General features: G+C 33.7%; 1 protein-coding gene across 1 annotated transcript in view; it reads left to right on the top strand.

The window, feature by feature from the left end:
* Window positions 1-16,683, top strand: part of LRRIQ1 (leucine rich repeats and IQ motif containing 1) — a gene marked incomplete at both ends in the record, with an annotated part of 96,926 nt that overhangs the window by 12,747 nt on the left and 67,496 nt on the right. Inside the window, 5 exons of the mRNA XM_079548931.1 lie at window positions 1,587-1,780; window positions 2,542-2,669; window positions 7,744-7,817; window positions 8,583-8,676; window positions 12,134-12,310. Of these exons, the coding sequence (XP_079405057.1) occupies window positions 1,587-1,780; window positions 2,542-2,669; window positions 7,744-7,817; window positions 8,583-8,676; window positions 12,134-12,310 (667 nt within the window). The remainder of the gene's footprint in view (window positions 1-1,586; window positions 1,781-2,541; window positions 2,670-7,743; window positions 7,818-8,582; window positions 8,677-12,133; window positions 12,311-16,683) is intronic.

Raw genomic sequence — 16,683 nt, 5'->3', positions numbered from 1 at the left:
ACGTTTTTCATCTTCATGTTCACAGTCATCTTTTAGTCCTCCTGCATCATTTGTCTTTGTCATGCTTACAAGTTACTTCGGAACTGCATTGATAGCTAAGACAGAGTCCCTACTTAACAGACTGGAGCTCTACTTAGCCAACTGCCATGTTACTTAAGTGAGAGTTTTCTACAAATTTTTTCTGAAACTATGTGCTTTCTTTATCAGAATGGCTTTTTCCATTCCTGTTGTTGATTGCATCATGTGAAAAACAGACAATATCTTCTGGAAATGTGCACGAGATTTTCATGCTTATTTTGAATTTTGCACGTGTATGGAAGAATATTAAAATACCAGGCATTTGTATTATATTATTCTCTCTTTCATATTTTTTTTTCCTTGGACTGTATTTGATAGTTCATAATAGACTGTGGTCTCAATTGTATTATAGTGTTGACGTGTCTGTTCTAAGTAATGTTCACTCCATCTATGACAGGTGATGAGGATGAAACGCAGAAAAAAAACCCCACAATATTTGTGCAGTACACCAAATAGGCAATTTCTAGATCCTGTATTAACTCCTTCCTTTTTTTTTACTCCATGTCCAGTCTATCCTCCTTGTTCCATTCTGTGCTAATTCAGTACTTTTAAATTTATCAATACTGCTGTGCTATGAAAATTTAGATACTGCTCTTGTGAGGAAGTCTTGGAAAACATTAATTTTTAATGTTCAGTGATAGGAAATTGTTTTGAGGCCACTAGATGGTGCTAATTCCCTTTTTATTCTTACCTGAGCATGGAAAATAAGAAAAGAACTGGATCTTGCAGTCAGGATAGTATGTCATAAGTATGCTTTAATTTCTTTTAAAATAAAAGAATCTGAATAAAAGAACAAAAATCTGTATATTTATTACCTAAACACTGTTTTTAAGTTATATAACATAATATTTGTTTCATCTACAGGATGTTGTCTCTTTAATATCCAGTGTGTTATGTGATCGTGTTATTTTGACTGAATGCTTTCCACTTTTAAAATTACTGTAATTTGAAATCCTGTATTTCCTGTTGTTTTTAATTGCACTGTTAGCCTTGGAATTTAATCTTTCACTCCTTTTTTTTTCTCCTTATTTTTTCCTTTCCATATTCTAAATAACTGATAGTGAAAGATGGTGTTCAGTCTTGCAATCTAGTTTATTCCCAGGAGTTTATTCACTTCTGCAGAGCTTGCTCAGCTTGCTTATGGAAGTTTTGGGTAACGTAAAAATGAGACAAAGTATTACATCAAACCTGTGAAGATTACTTGAAAGAAAAGTACATTCAGAACAGTTATTAATTACTCAAGCGTAGTAAGTCCAGTTTATCAGTTAAAAAAATGTTCTGTTCTAAAGTGTTTTTGAACTGGTCTATTAGTTAATAGGATCAGAAATTTATGAACTATACACATAGTATTTTTGATAGAGTCAAATGCAGATAATTTTTTAAAACTTGCACATAACTAAGACTAATTGTTACTGTGTATAATACAGAGACCTTTGTTCTTGGTAAGTAGAAATTAGCTTTTTTTATTTTAGGATGGCTTAATTCAGATCATACCTTTTAATTTTCAGGTGGTTTGGAATCACTGAAAAGCCTTCAGCAATTAACTGTGGATCATAATCAGTTAATTAGCACAAAAGGTCTTTGTGAAGTACCTACTCTCATACATCTAGACTGTTCTTTCAATCATCTCACACAAGTTGAAGGTATTGAGAGTTGTGGACTACTTCAAATTCTGAAGTTACAAGGCAATAACCTCCAGGAGGTAAAATCCTTGAATTAAGTGGTTGTTTATTGTACCTACATCTTTCTTAACGGTAATGTGGTTCAATCTGTTTTGATCATGTCCGCACTGCTTGCCTGGGATATGAGTTATTTATTGGTTGCTCTTGTTTTCCTCTTAGAGATTTTTTCAAAGGTGTAAAAATTGCCATCAGTGGTAGCTAAGTATTTTCTTGCTCCAAAGTCCTTGGAAAATTGGTTGCTCAATAATTATATTTTATATCCCTGTAAACGGTCAATAATTACACTTACTTCCTTGGTTTATCACATCTAGCCTTCACTTTGTATCATGCAATCATGACTGTTTAAAATGTCACTAAATACTATTGTCATTCCAGATGTCACACCAGTTTAGGTTACTTTCAGTAACCTGAACAGAAAGGTAGTTTGCTAAGTGGACAATTAATCATCTTTACTGCTGATGATTCTCTTACACATCTGGGAGCAGAAAACTATTGTCAATAAGCAGCAGAAATAAAGTATTAAGAGTATGGCTCTTGACTTCCTTTTTTGAAAATTTTTCTTGACTCTTCATCTATGTGGAGAACACTGAAAAATATTTACCACCTGATTTGTAGCAGTTGTTGGACAATTAGTGAATACATAATAAGAAACTGATATATATATTCAAAATGTGTTTTTTGCTTGTGTTTAATAATGATTGATGAAAAGCATGTGTTAAAAATTCTGCTGTTGTTTCTCTGACTTGCAGTAATTTTAAATAATATTCTCTTCTCTACTTAGCTTCCAAGGCTGGAAAATCACGTTCTGCTAAGAGAACTATACTTGGATGACAATAGCATTTCTGCTGTGACAATGCTTTCTTTGTATTGGTTGCCCCTGTTGCAAATTCTTTTGCTGTCTCAGAATAGGTAAAAAAGAAAGATTCTTTCATTTATGCAGTTGATACAGAGTAATTTACTTAACTAATAAGTGTAATTCTCAATATGCTTAAAATATCACCAGCTTTTTCAGATATTCTTGAAAAGTGTGTTGTTGAGAAGTAATGGCACCGGCTACCTTTCATTATGAAAATTCAAAACAGCAGTAACTATGAAAAGTATTTTTTTGTATTAGATGATAATTTTTGAGCATTGCAACTTTATTAAAACCATAGCGTTTCTTTTTTTTCTTTCTTTAGCAATTGTTTCTAGAGTATGTCTGTCAAACTTCATATTCTCAGCTAGTTTATTCAAAACAGACTTTAAATGCTATTTTGAATATAACTACTAGAGCTAAAATGCCCAAGTTTGAATGTTCGTCAGGCTGTTTTTTTGTTTCATGTACATGATGGATGCTCACAAAACCAAGTTTTAGTACTGCATACTTTCTTTCATTCTTCAGTGTAACAGTTCAGTTTGAAGGCATAGGTGAGTAAGGAGGGACCAAAACAAGCATCATAAAACTAGATGATGCCTCAGAGTATTACATAATTGTCTTTCTTTTCCATTTAAGGGAAAACAAAAAAAAAGGAATAACTACAATTCACTATGTCTTAGTAATAAAACAAATTTTGCAAGTAAATTTGCAGAAAATGTACTTTCTTAGTGTGATATGTTTATTCTGAATAGGATTTGTCTCAGCTGAACACATAGAACATACTGTTACACACAGTATAAAGAACATGTTCTCTGAACTAATGGGGTTTTTGGGGGGGGTATTTTTGTTTTGTTTTGGACATTTAGTTACGGCTATGTCTGTAACGAAAAAATTTTAAAACTGCATGAAAACCTGATGTGCCTACTAGGAAGACAAAATCTTAAGAACAGCAGAACAGGTTGTGTTGGTCTGGCCATGTAGATAAACCTTATGTCACATTATCTCATACTTTTTATTTATTATCCATTGCACTACTTTCTTTGTTCAATGACCACACTGTCTGGTCTACTTCTCTGAACTGAGAGAAAGCACATATAAATGGATGAGCAAGTTACAAATTAGCAACACAAAACAAAACAAAAAACCCCAATTCTTTATTTTCTTAATGTATTTGTACTATATATCAAATCTTTGAGACAAACAAGACAAGATAGCCTTGAATGCACATTAAAGGCCTCCAGATTCCTGACATTTCAGTAGCCTGATCTTCTACACCCACTTTACGTATGCTTATAAGCAGCTCCATTTGTGTGTGCTATAGCATAAGTAACTCAATGTTCTATATAGCAACAATGAATGTAATGGAGAAATCTGTTGAAAGAAAAGCTGTTTCTTTACTTTCATCCTGCAACTAGTGCCATTTTGTGATTTTTTCTTTTCATTTTTTGTTTTTTAAGAATGCATTGAGTATCATTTTATTTTTACTGGTTGTAGGAAGCCTGTATAGTTGTAATGCTGGAAATCTGTATTTTTTAAAAAATGAAGTACTGCTGAAAAAAAAAATTACACTAATTTATAGGTATTTGTTGTTGTTGTTATTTCTCAGATGTATACCAAAAATTGCTAAAGATAAAACTCCTAAAATATGTATTTTTTTTAACCCTACAGTGTAGCAACAAGGAATTACAGCATGTAGTGATGAACTACATGTGCATCAAATATAAAAGCACCAACAATTTTTTCACCTCTGCTTTTATTGAGTATTTTGCTGTGGCTTTTGCAAAGGGAGCGTGTATTTGATCGATATGAAGTCAGTGGTGAATACCTACTTGGGTTAGTTACTGCAGCACTGTGGCTATGAAGATCTGCACTTTCTTTTAGACCAACTGGAAAGTACATTCAATTAGTTTTAAATAGGAACACTTTCTTTTTTCTTATACTGTAGATAAAGATTCAAGTACTCATGAGAAAAAAATTACATATTTAATACACAGTAAGATTTCATGTGATATTTCTATCTACAAGAAATGTCACTTAATTCTGTAGCTTACTGGTTAATTTATTTCTCATTAAAAAAAGTTCTACAAAGTGACACTGAATCAATCTGCTCTTCAATTAGTCTTTACATTTTTTGTGTAACATCACAATAGACAAACATTCCTCTTAATTTTTGTTTTAATATGCCTAAATTCCTTTTGCTTTCTATTGTTTTCATTATGATAACTTAGGTGTGGTATAGAAAGAATTAATATTAAAATAATGAAGTCGGCTGCAAAAATACTGTGACATCTGGGAAACTGATTTGACAAGGATAAGATTCTTTCTGAATTTGTTGCTCATGGTGTTATTGGAACTAAATACATACTACTTAATAGATTTTTTTAATATATAAAAATGCTAAAAAAAATCAGATTAATTCTTCATGCATATTTTTTTCCCATCTTAAATACACATGGTATGTCTTTTTTTTTTTACCTATTTTCCCACTGTCTTTGTAAGGCATTCTGTTTTGAGAATTTAATAAATTTTCCAGAGTCAGCATAATATGTGTAAGTGTCATGGGATTGAATCCAGTCAATCCTGTGAAAGTTATACTTACTTATAGTATTGAGTCCTGTACTTCCCCACTCTCTTCCTCTTCCTAATCTAGACCTTCTCTTATAATTTTCAGTAATTTTTTGCTGATCCTATGTTTATCTCTAAGGGTGTAGCATGTACAATACTGATGAAGGGTATTCATCAGTACTTTTTCTAGGCTATTCACGAAGAAAGTAAATAGCTGCTAGATTGCCTACATTGTATTTGGTTATTAATTAAAATTTAATTTAATAATTTAATTTAATAATTAATTAAAATATGATGAATATTGCTAATTAAAGTGTTCTTACTCTTAAACTGTGGAAAAGAAATAAGCATTACATTACTATCTGGATTAATGTAAGGTTTTTTTTTAATTATTTTTCCCTTCCTGTGAACATCAGTTATATTTTTTTCCGTGGAAAATTATTTTCTGTGGAAAAGCTGATTGACAGCAAGATTTGCACCACTGTAAAGTTACTGCTATCTGTGTTAAGAAAGCAGTTTTCATTTTCTGTTGGATACTTGCTACTATTCTAATCTCTTAAATCTTTTTTTCTGACTTTTTTTTTTTTTTTTTTTTTTTTTTTTTTTGTGGCTATCTGTGTCCTGTCCTGCTGCAACCCTAAATGGGAGCAGAAAGAGGAAACTATTGCTTGCTTTTTTTCAAATGTATTTTACTTTTGTGTCTTCTTTGTAATTTATATCTCTCATATGCCCTGGGCTAATGTGACAAGGTCAAGTAGTATTAAGTTTTCGGTAATGTCCTTTGTCTTTCTGGTTTGAATTTTCTTAGGGGGAAAAAAATTGACAAAGAATGTCAGTAAAGGGAAAGCTAGAGAATGACAGGAAAATGTTTTAACTCTCATAATGCCAACAGCAGGCAAGGATAGTCCAGCAGTCAAAAAGAATTCACCACAGTGTGTACTTAGATCCATGAGCCCAACTTACCATAAATAAAATATTGAAGTATCATTTGTAGAAAGAAGAGTATTGTAAAAGCAGTGTTTCAGTTGCTCATATCAAGTATGGCATTTATTTTCCTAGATATTCTTGAATATGTAAATCTACAATATAATCTGTGTCATGGATTTTCAGTCTTTCAACCACGCTGTAATTATATTTGCTACAAGTATTTAATACTGTGTACATATTGTGTAATTGACTGGTCATGAGAACCTAAAATACTGATATTTCCTGTACTGAGTACCAGACTTATTTTGAGGCTCAATGATTTTTTAATTAATGTTTTTTCATATTTTCTTTGATTCTGTGGAAAAGCAGTAGGGAGGTGATTGACCTAAACAGAACTAGAACCAGGCCAACTTTAACATATGGTTTGAGAAAATAATTGAGTGTGACACATACTCAATTGGTTTTATTTCTGTTTCTCTGAATTTACTATTAATATATTGTCATATATAAATATGTTTTTGCCAACTGAACGAGGAAGTTTTGTTTTGCTTTGTTTGCGTATATAGCAATTATCAAGAATAAAGAAACCGCAACCAGTGCTTTGTCAAGAATTTACCCAGAATTAAGTCCAGCACTGTATTTTGGTTCTAATGCCTGTACTGGAGAGCAAGATATAGTCACACATTTCAGCAACAAACAAGCATTTTTGGTTCTGAACAATCGTAAATTTGTACAGTAAGTTACAGATTTTGAATGGTCATGTTTCTGACCATAGGAATTGTGACTTAGAGCTTTCAAAGACAAATAATACCGCTATGAAAAAATACTGCTTCCCATGAAGATTAACAGTTAGAAAGTGACCACACCCAGTACCACTTGTATTCGTATTTAACGTAAATCAAAAGTAACTTTTTAAGTCCCAGATCCTTTGTATAGACGAGCATCAACTCAGTTTCCTTGTGTTTATTCTTCAGCAATACAAATAGGAACTTTGTCATGGTCTTGATGCTGTAGTGTTGTGCAAGAAAAGCTCCAACTGTAATAAGTACTATTATGTAGCTGTGTAACTGGCACTTTATTGACACTGTCTTACAGAAGTACCTTAAGAGAGGGAGCACTAAAAGTCTACCACAAGAAAGGGTAAACTTGACTATTTAGGAAATACAACTTTGAAAAAAATTACATTAGTTTTAAGATCTAAGAAACAATGAGAGAAAAGGATAAGTAAGCTGATGATAAATGAATGAAATGGGCTGGGGAAAAGCAGATTTTATTTTCTCTCCCACATCCAGGTCTTCTGTGTTATTCTAGCTTAAAGAAAAGCCAATTGAACTTTTTAAATTTTACAAGTCTTACGATCCTATTTAAAAAAAAAAAAAAAAAAAAAAAAAAAAAAAAAGAATTAATTATTTACTGGATGGAAAAAAAGAAAAAAAAGTAGCATTTAAATAGCAAAATTTGACCAGCTGTGAAGGCTAAGAAGTGCTTTTAAGTGAAAGGAGGAATTTTGGTAATTAATTCTAGCAATTGGATAGCTTCACTAAGTTAGATTTAATGTAGAATGTTCTGGTTCCTGTGTATTTACGAACTGCTATTTTCTTTAATTAAAAAAAGCATTTTCTCTTTTGTTCTTAGCTTAACTGAGCTTGTACCTTTAAATTCATTTGTATCTTTGGAAAAGCTGGATATCAAAAATAACTACTTATCAGGTGAGTTTGTAGAATCATAGAATGCTTTGGTTGGAAGGAACCTTTAAGATCATCTAGTTCTAGTTCCCCTGCTATAAACAACGACACTTCCACCTAGACCAGGTTGCTCAGTCCTGTCCAGCCTGGTCTTGAATGCCTCTGGGGAGTGGGCATCCACAGTCTCTCTTGCAACTCCTGCAATCCAGTGTCTCACAGTAAAGAATTTCCTCCTAATATCTTGTCTAAATCTTCTGTCTTCCAGATTAAAGCCATTTCCCCTGATCCTGTTGCCTTTATAAAAAGTCCCTCCCCAGCTTCCCTTCAGGTATTGAAAGGACCCTATGAGGTCCCTCCAAGCCTTCTCTTCTCCAAGCTGAAAAGCCCCAACTCTCCCAGCCTGTCCCCATAGGGTGTTCCAGCACTCTGATCATCTTCTTAGCCCCCCTCTGGACCTACTCCAAAATTGTTGTATAAAAAAACATTAAGAGTTGTATAAAAGCATTTTAAAAAGCCATGCAAAGAAGAAGTTCTAAGTTATATTATAAAATTATTTGAATATTGATTGTTCTACATATATATAGTTCAAATATTATTTATGAGACATACAGAAAATATTTATACATTTTTCAAACATAGGTGTTCTAGATATTGCTAATAATTGTGCTGTATTGGTAACAAAATTGTTTGCAGTGCTTCTTGTTTTTGGTGTTGTTTGTGATTTTCACTAGAAATCATTCTGTTTCACATTCAAATCGATACATTATTTTCTTTCCTACTTGATCACAGACCTTAAAAATGTCATTACATGCTTAAGTGGATGCAATCATCTAAGGGAGTTATCACTCAGTGGAAATCCTTTTCTCAAAGAAAGGAATTGGAGGTAAATCAATAAATAAAATTACTAAATTTTTAAAAAATCAGCAAAAAACTGTAAATAAATGTTTTTAGACAAAATACATTAAATTTGACTAACATTCTTATGTTAGCATAAATATAATTTTAATTAAAAGATTTAATGATTTTTCATGTTGAGAAAAAAAAAAAAGTTATGGCACTGTTAGCCTTTTAAAGATTTTTGTTTGGGTAGGACTTCTGTGAATGTAAATATGCATCTTTTCATCAGTCTCCTTAAAAACAGAAAGACCCACATAAACATGTGGCCAAGAGAATGCTGAGATGTCATATGTCATGTAATCTTGGAGAAATACATATTGTTTCAACTATTAATTATCCTACACTGGGAGTTAACTAACTACCAGCCTCCTTTTAAATTAACCCGTCTCTGATTAGTGACCAGAGATTCTTCTGGAACTCTGGAAAAATATTAGTCCCACTGTGGGACTAATAATGGTAAGTCCCATTCTGTAGTAGAAAATAGATTATAGAATATAGTATAAGTAGCAAAGGAATTAAGACTGTGTCTTCAATTGCAAACTGGTATTATTTTCCTAAAGCTGTTTGCTGTCATCTATTTGCTTATTTTCTTATGAGTTCAAATAGCTTTTAAGACTATCATTTTTGAGAGATTTAGATTTGATTTATAAAAATATATGTATATATTTTGTTTTAGTGGAGGTCTCCTGGTTTGTTGATAATTTTTTTAATCTGAAACCCAGTATATAATCCTATCCATGAGCATTTAAAAGTTTCTGAGAACTGTTCAGTTAAAGTACAGTAGCAGTCAATGTATAGTGTGCTCTTTTATATTCTCTTGAATTACTGCTTTGTAGTACACAGGCCACTGAGAGCAGAAAAACAAGTAGGAAATGCAATTTTAGACTTTTGGGTGATATTTCAGGTGTATATTGTAGGAGTGTCTGTAGACTCTTACTGTGAGTCCATTAAATGTACAATGAACTTTTTCAATCAGTAAGGCTTTTTTTACTAGTCCTCTCAGCTAAGAAAGTTGAGTATCTACCTAGAAAAGACCTAAAATAATAAAATTTCTGAGGATGTGAAATGGAACACAAGAGTTGGACTTTCTTTTCAGATGCAATTAGAAGCGACTGATGTTTTGATGAAGAAAACGCATTTTATTTTTTTTTTAATCTTAGCAATTTGAAATCATTTTCAGGTCATTTCTATAAAAAGTTCTATCAAAGTCTGTAATTCAAAATTTATTATTTTTAAGCAAAAGATGATTAGATCCTTTTTAAAAAAAAAAATTGTGAACTTAGAACAATTTCTTCTCAAATGACAGAAGTATGCTCCTGGTAGTACTAGATATATTTGATCTCCACTTCGTATGTAAGATCACTTCCACAAACATTTACTTTGCTGTTTATGTAGATAATATTTTTTTGTAATTAAAACTAGTCCTCCTGTAATTACAAAACAGTTAAAAATGAGATTTTACACTACAGTATTACATAAGGATGTGTTTAAATTATGTATTTTACTTTAGATTACCTAAGTATAGCATCAGTGTTTAGGGTATTTGTTTGTTGGCTGTATAAATTTGCTGTGGGTTTTTGGTTGTTGGTTTTTTTTCCCCCCTTTAATGAACAAACTTATTTACATTTCCATGTTTCATGCAGGTAATTTTGTGAATAAAGTTCAGTGACTGTGACAGTACATTAAATTCTCATTTGCACTGCTTTAATTCCTACTTTTTGCAAGAACTAGCTGTTATTTCCCTTTGTAATATTCAGGGAAAAAGCTTTCTGAATTCTCATTTAACTGTATGAACAGACACTTGAGCCCACTTGACCCAGTACAACTTTTGTAATTAAACAAGAGTATCATTTGTCTCAAGGACTTAAATTATGAGATATGGTAAAATATGGATTTGCTGAATACAGCATTGACCATAACTTCAGGCAGTATGTTCCACTGAACTTTACATAACCTCTTGGTACCAACAAAGGAATTAGTTGTAAAATTTCCCATTCGGTTTAGTACTTTCATGTCCAGCCAGTGATAACACCAACAAAAGTGAAGTAGTAAGAAATTGCTTTTTAAAAATTGAACCCTTGGATCAGTCTGATCACTCCTATGGGAATGTGTTTCAATGCCGTGATGATTAATAGAGACTCTTAAGTGACAGAATATTCACCAGGAAGTTTTCACTAAGTGAAATATTGGCTCAGCCCTTAACTGAGAAAAGCCCAGCTGGAAAAACTAGCATTGAGATCCCATAGCTCTAAGAGACAATACTTCCAGCATCAATCACCTTTGATATGGCACTTTAATTTTAAAGTTTCACTATTCAGTATCTGCTTTGGTAATTCCTCCCTATATGTTCAAGGATTGTTTGTCTAAAGTTATCAATTTATTTCAAATCTATTTCTGGCAGTATTGTTCTAAAGTTAATAAACACTGGAAAAGGAAAGTTTTGTATTTGCAAAAACCTAATAATCTATTCTATTGAACCACATTTTGGAGTTTTCTAACTCAATCATAGAAACTTTTGCTCATTCTAAATTTAGTGTGTGCTGTCTGAGCAAAGTAATAGTCCTTCACCTTCACAGAGAATAGTCAGGGAGTTCTAACATTTTTGAAAGCCGTTATCTCTTTTTATAGCAAAGAAACTTAAAACCTACAATAGATACTTTTTCCTGTGTATCAATAACTTAATGAAAATACTGGGTTTTGATGCGTTGCTTTGAATACTTTAGCAATATTAAAATTCTAAATAAACTAGTATAAGAAATATGTAAAGCAAGATCACAGACTACAGTAACCTAAAAGTGCAAGAATTAAGTAATTTTTTTAAATAGCACATTAATTTCATTCTTACATAAATGGCTCCTATTGTCATAAAAAGAAAATGTTATCTCATTTGTCATCCCTCTCACTGACCCAAGCTCAAAAGAGGACTTTTTAATGTCAGTCATGCTGAATATCATATTGCTTTATGTAAATTATTATGCAAATGACTGTGGTATGAAGACTGGCAACATTTTGTATTCAATGCTGTTTTTAAATCTAAGCCTCTAAATGGGTTAGCAAAATCAGTACTGTACGATCCTGTGACATAGTATTGCCTATTAATCAAATAATTGCAGGTGCTTATGCACAGGAGTGTCAGATTTTCCTGTTAATCAGGCTGGTGAAGTATTAGGCATAATGAACTGAGCATATTTTTTACCTTCCCGTGTTCAATACTTCAGCAGTGTATACAAACAATGTATTGATAAGAAAGTGATTCTTCATATCAGTTCCAAAGTTTATTAATGATAATTTTTTAGTTAATATATTTATATATGAAATAAGAGTACTTACGAATACTTTGTTAACTATCATTATGTTCTGTTTTGTTATATGTTTTTATAACTAAAGTGCAATTTTTAACTTATTTTAAAAATGAAACTAATAATGACTTTTTCTTTTTTAAGGCCTCCCCTATATAAGGTCCTTCCTAGGTTACAGTTTCTCGATGATGAAAACTTGCATTATAATACTTTACCCACAACTGAAAGAATCAAAGCATCAGAATCAAGAACATTTCTGGAACTTTGTCAAGTTCAAATTGAAGAAAATGTTTTACTGAAGAAAAAGGTTGTTGAAGAGGGGTATGTATTTATATGGACATTAATTGCTTGAAGAAATATATGTTAACATACAGTTCTCTATGTTCTTATTATAAGTTTTACTTACCTTTTTGCCTTGAAATATATATTTATGTTAAGAAAGAGATTAAGATCATTAACTTCAAAGCAAGGAATATTTCAGACGTTAATATATTTGTTGGTCTTGACTTTTGTTGTTTTAAGTATGAGAGAACAGATAACTCAAAAGATTCTTGAGGTAATAGCAGCTGGATGAGTTCTTACACACAATGTAGTACAGTGGAAGGTTAATATAGTATCTTAAGAAAGTGATACAATCATATTAGCATGACTTCCAATTTCCAATTGGAAAGCTGCTTGCTGTTGAGGAGATGGGTCATATGTCTTTGTTTATAGGTCTTTGATTTTATCAAACTTGCTACTTCATTATTATCAAAAAATTAGTTGTCCTGTAGTAAAAGTTATTTGTACATATATTTGTATATATAGATGTGGCAAGCCACTTGTATTTTCACACTTGGGGGTATTGCCCATTTTATTATTTCTTAGTTCTTTTACATTTTCTATCAGATTTTACAACATCCTTGTAGTTCTTTTAATATCTGACTTATCTGATGATGTTTGGAAATACAGTTTCCTTGATCATGCCAGGTACTGAACCAGAATAAGTGGAGCTTGTGACAGTTGACAATACTTAAGTCTAAATTTCTGCTTGTGTGATTTGTTAGGCCGGAAAAATTACCCACATTTTCTCAGCATATAGCTATTACCTATTGTGTCTTGTTCATGTTTAAAGGGATATTATTATGATTTATCATTGGATGTTTTTAAAGTGCAGTAAAATCTTCATTGCTCACAGAACTGAGATTTCTTTGAAAAGATATTAAGAATTAGATTAAAATTGGTCTCAGAGAAATTATGAAGTTTTCTTTGACAGATTAAGTGTTTAGATGGCTCTTGGAACTCATATATTTCCCCTTGAGACCCCTCAAGAGTAATTCTCTACTGTAATTTTTGTTTCTAGTTTGTAAATAGGAAACTGACACTTCCTAATCCATTTACCATTTGAAATGATCCTCCTTCTTGAAAGGAAAAAAAGAGAGGGAAAAAAAAAGTGTTTCTCTTTCTTTATTGTAGAGAAAAAATTCTTATATTCAGCGTTCATACCTGCTTCATTGGTAACCTTTGCAGAAAAAAAAATGCCATACTTCGAATATGAATGTGATTTATCTGGAGTAGAATCTCTTATTTCTAGATACGTTTTTGCAAGATTATAAAATCTGTGAAGGAAAGGTAATATTCACAAAATTGAACTGTTTATTTAACCTAGGTCTGTAAGAATGGACAGCTTAACAGGTAAAAAAATTGTTAGATAGTAGGAATGAGACCATCTATTATTGTGGTTAATGGTTCATGCTATTCTCTTGAGACTGAGACTTATCGTTCAAACACGTTTATTAATAACCTAGAGCAGAAGATGGAGTGCACACTTACCATGCTCCCAGATGACCCCAAATCTGGGGGAAATGGTTTATATGCCTGAGTGCAGAGCTCCCATACATGGACCTAGGCATGTTGGAGATGCAGACAAACAGGAATCTTGTGAATTCAGCAAGAACAAGTATAAAGTTCTTTACCGAAGGGATGACTCCTGCCACCAATAAAGGTTCAGACTGGCTTACTGGGGGCATCTCTTCTGAAAAAGACCTTTTGAGTGTGGATGAATAAGAAACTACATATGAGTCAGCTCTGTGCCTTGTTACCAAAGAATTTTAACAACATTCTGGGCTGCAGCTGCAGGAAGATGGCCAGTAGATTGTGAGAAGTGGGTACCCCTTTTTAGCCATTGCATCTAGAATACTGTGTCCAGTATTTTGGATCATCAATAGATATGTAGGTCACTCTGAAAATACTGCCTCCTATTTATTTTCATGGGAACTACAACAGATGCAAAGAGCGCAGTAGCACTATTTGATAAAGCAAATACTCAGATCCAAAACACTATTTTGCAGTGTAGTCACTGCCATTAAATATGCATTTTTGCCAGCGATGAACAAGAGCCTGCATGCCACTGTTGTAAAAATCTGCACCAGCAGAAGTAACCCATTGTTTCATGGCTGCTGTGATGGTGTCCTTGTTAGGAAAATATTGTCCATGCAGTCCATCTTTTATAGGCCTGAACAGGTGGAAGTCAGACTGTGTTTGGTTTTGTGCTCCTCACTACAGGAAAGATGTTGAGGTCCTGGAGCATGTCCAGAGAAGGGCAGCAAAACTGGTCAGGGGTCTGGAGCACAAGTCTTATGAGGAGCAGCTGAGGGAGCCGGGATTGTTCAGTCTGGAGAAGAAGAGGCTCGGGGGAGACCTCATTGCACTCTACAACCTCCTGAAGGGCCTCTTCTCCCAGGCAACGAGCAGGACATGGGGTAATGGCCACAAGTTGTATCAGAGGAGGTTTAGGTTGGACATAAGGAAGAACTTTTTCTCTCAGAGAGTGGTCAGGCACTGGAATGGCTGCCCAGGGAGGTGGTGGAGTTGCCATCCCTGGCAGTGTTCAAGAGGCGTCTAGATGACATGCTGCATGATATGGTTTAGTACTTGTGGTGGCAATGGTGATGAGGAGACGGTTGGACTAGATGATCTTGTAGGTCGTTTCCAACCTAGTGATTCTATGATTCTGTGATTTACATGGGTGTGATAGGATGGTCCAGCTAATACTGTCACTGTTCTCCACAGTCTTCAAACTGGTATGGGGCCTGGTGTTATTGTGTTGCAAGAAAAGCGTTTTTTTTTTTTTTTTTTCTCTGGCCATACTATGGAAGATGAAGTCTTCAACTTAGTCCACGTTGTGATGTAGCAGTCAGATTTGATGGCTGGTCTGGGTTCCAGGAAGTCCAGAATGATCACCCCTTTCCTGTCCCAAAAGACAGTGTGCATCACTTTACCTGCTGAGGGCTGTGACTAGAACTTCTTCCATTTATGTGTCACCATCCATGGGCTTCTATTTTGACTCCAACTCATAGCTGTGACACCTCATCACCAATAATTATGCTATCCTGGAAACTGTCACCACCAACCTTGCATTGATTCAGACTTGCATTTGGTGTTATTCCTGGTGCAAACTTTGTGATGTTCCAACATTGATACCATCATTTCTATATTGAAGCCAGTATTCAGCCCTTTACACATAAAATACACTGATAAACTGGAACAAGTCCAGTGCAGTGCCAGTGAGATGGTCAAGCGTTTTGAGCACAGCCTCAAAACAGAACCAGGTTCTTTGCACGGCAGGAGTGGCTGACTAAGACTGAGAGACAGATTATATCTGAGAAGTTCAGACTGATTTGATGGGTTCAACCTAGCAAGTAACTAAGAATCCACAAGCTGTTTATTCAATCCTCCCCAGCCACCACAAGTAGACAGGGGATAAGCAAAAGAACAGAAGTGAGAAAACTCCATGAAATGAGATAGAAATAGCTTAAAATAGGTGAAGGAAAGGGGAGCAAGGATGGAGAGTAAAACAAAAAGAAAGGAACCAAAGGATGAAAAAACAATCATTGAGTATCTCCACTAGCAGACCAATGCCTAGCCATTTTTTGAGTAATGGCTATGTTAGAAAGGCTACCCCCTAGTTTTATTGCTGAGCCTGATATCACACTGGATGCAGTATCATTTTGGTCAATTCAGGTGGACTGTCTTCACTGTTTCCCCTCCCATCCTTTTGCCTACCTCCAGTCTAACCACTGAGAGTGACAGAATGAAAGACAAAGAAAGCCTTGATTCTGTGCAAGTGTAGTTCAACAACATCTAGAATACTGATGTACTATCAACAGTTTTAGTCACAAATATAAACCACTGTACTATATAAGCTGCTGTAAATAGAATTAATTCTATCCCAGCCAGATCCCATATAACTGAACATAGGGAAAAACCTTTTCATCGTTAGGATAGTGATGCATTGCAACATGTTGTCCGGAGAGGTTGTGCAGTATCCATTCTTGAAGGCTTTCAGGAGGTCATGGGAAAAACTCCAAGCAACCTGGTGTGATCTTAGAGCTAACCTTGCTTTGCGGCAGGAGATTGGATTAGAGACCTCCTGAGGTTTCATGCAATGAGAATTTTTCAATGTTTTTCTGTAATTTTAGTGGAAAGAACTTGCAGATGTTTGAGAAGAGCAGGAGTGGAAAGAAGAGTTGATGAATGTCCGTTCTTTCCTGAGCGTCTTTTTTTTTTTTTTTTTTTTTTTTTGTCTTGTATCTTTTTGTTGTTGTTATTGGGTTTTGATTTTCTTAACATTTTGAGAATTCATCCACCAAAATTTTGAAGTTGCTGAGATATCTGAAGAATGTCTTAACATATTTAGTCTTAAAACGAATTTC

This window comes from Tetrao urogallus, assembly GCF_951394365.1.
Source record: "Tetrao urogallus genome assembly, chromosome: 1".
Taxonomy (NCBI): Eukaryota; Metazoa; Chordata; class Aves; order Galliformes; family Phasianidae; genus Tetrao; species Tetrao urogallus.
This window is presented reverse-complemented; position numbering and strand designations above follow the sequence as displayed.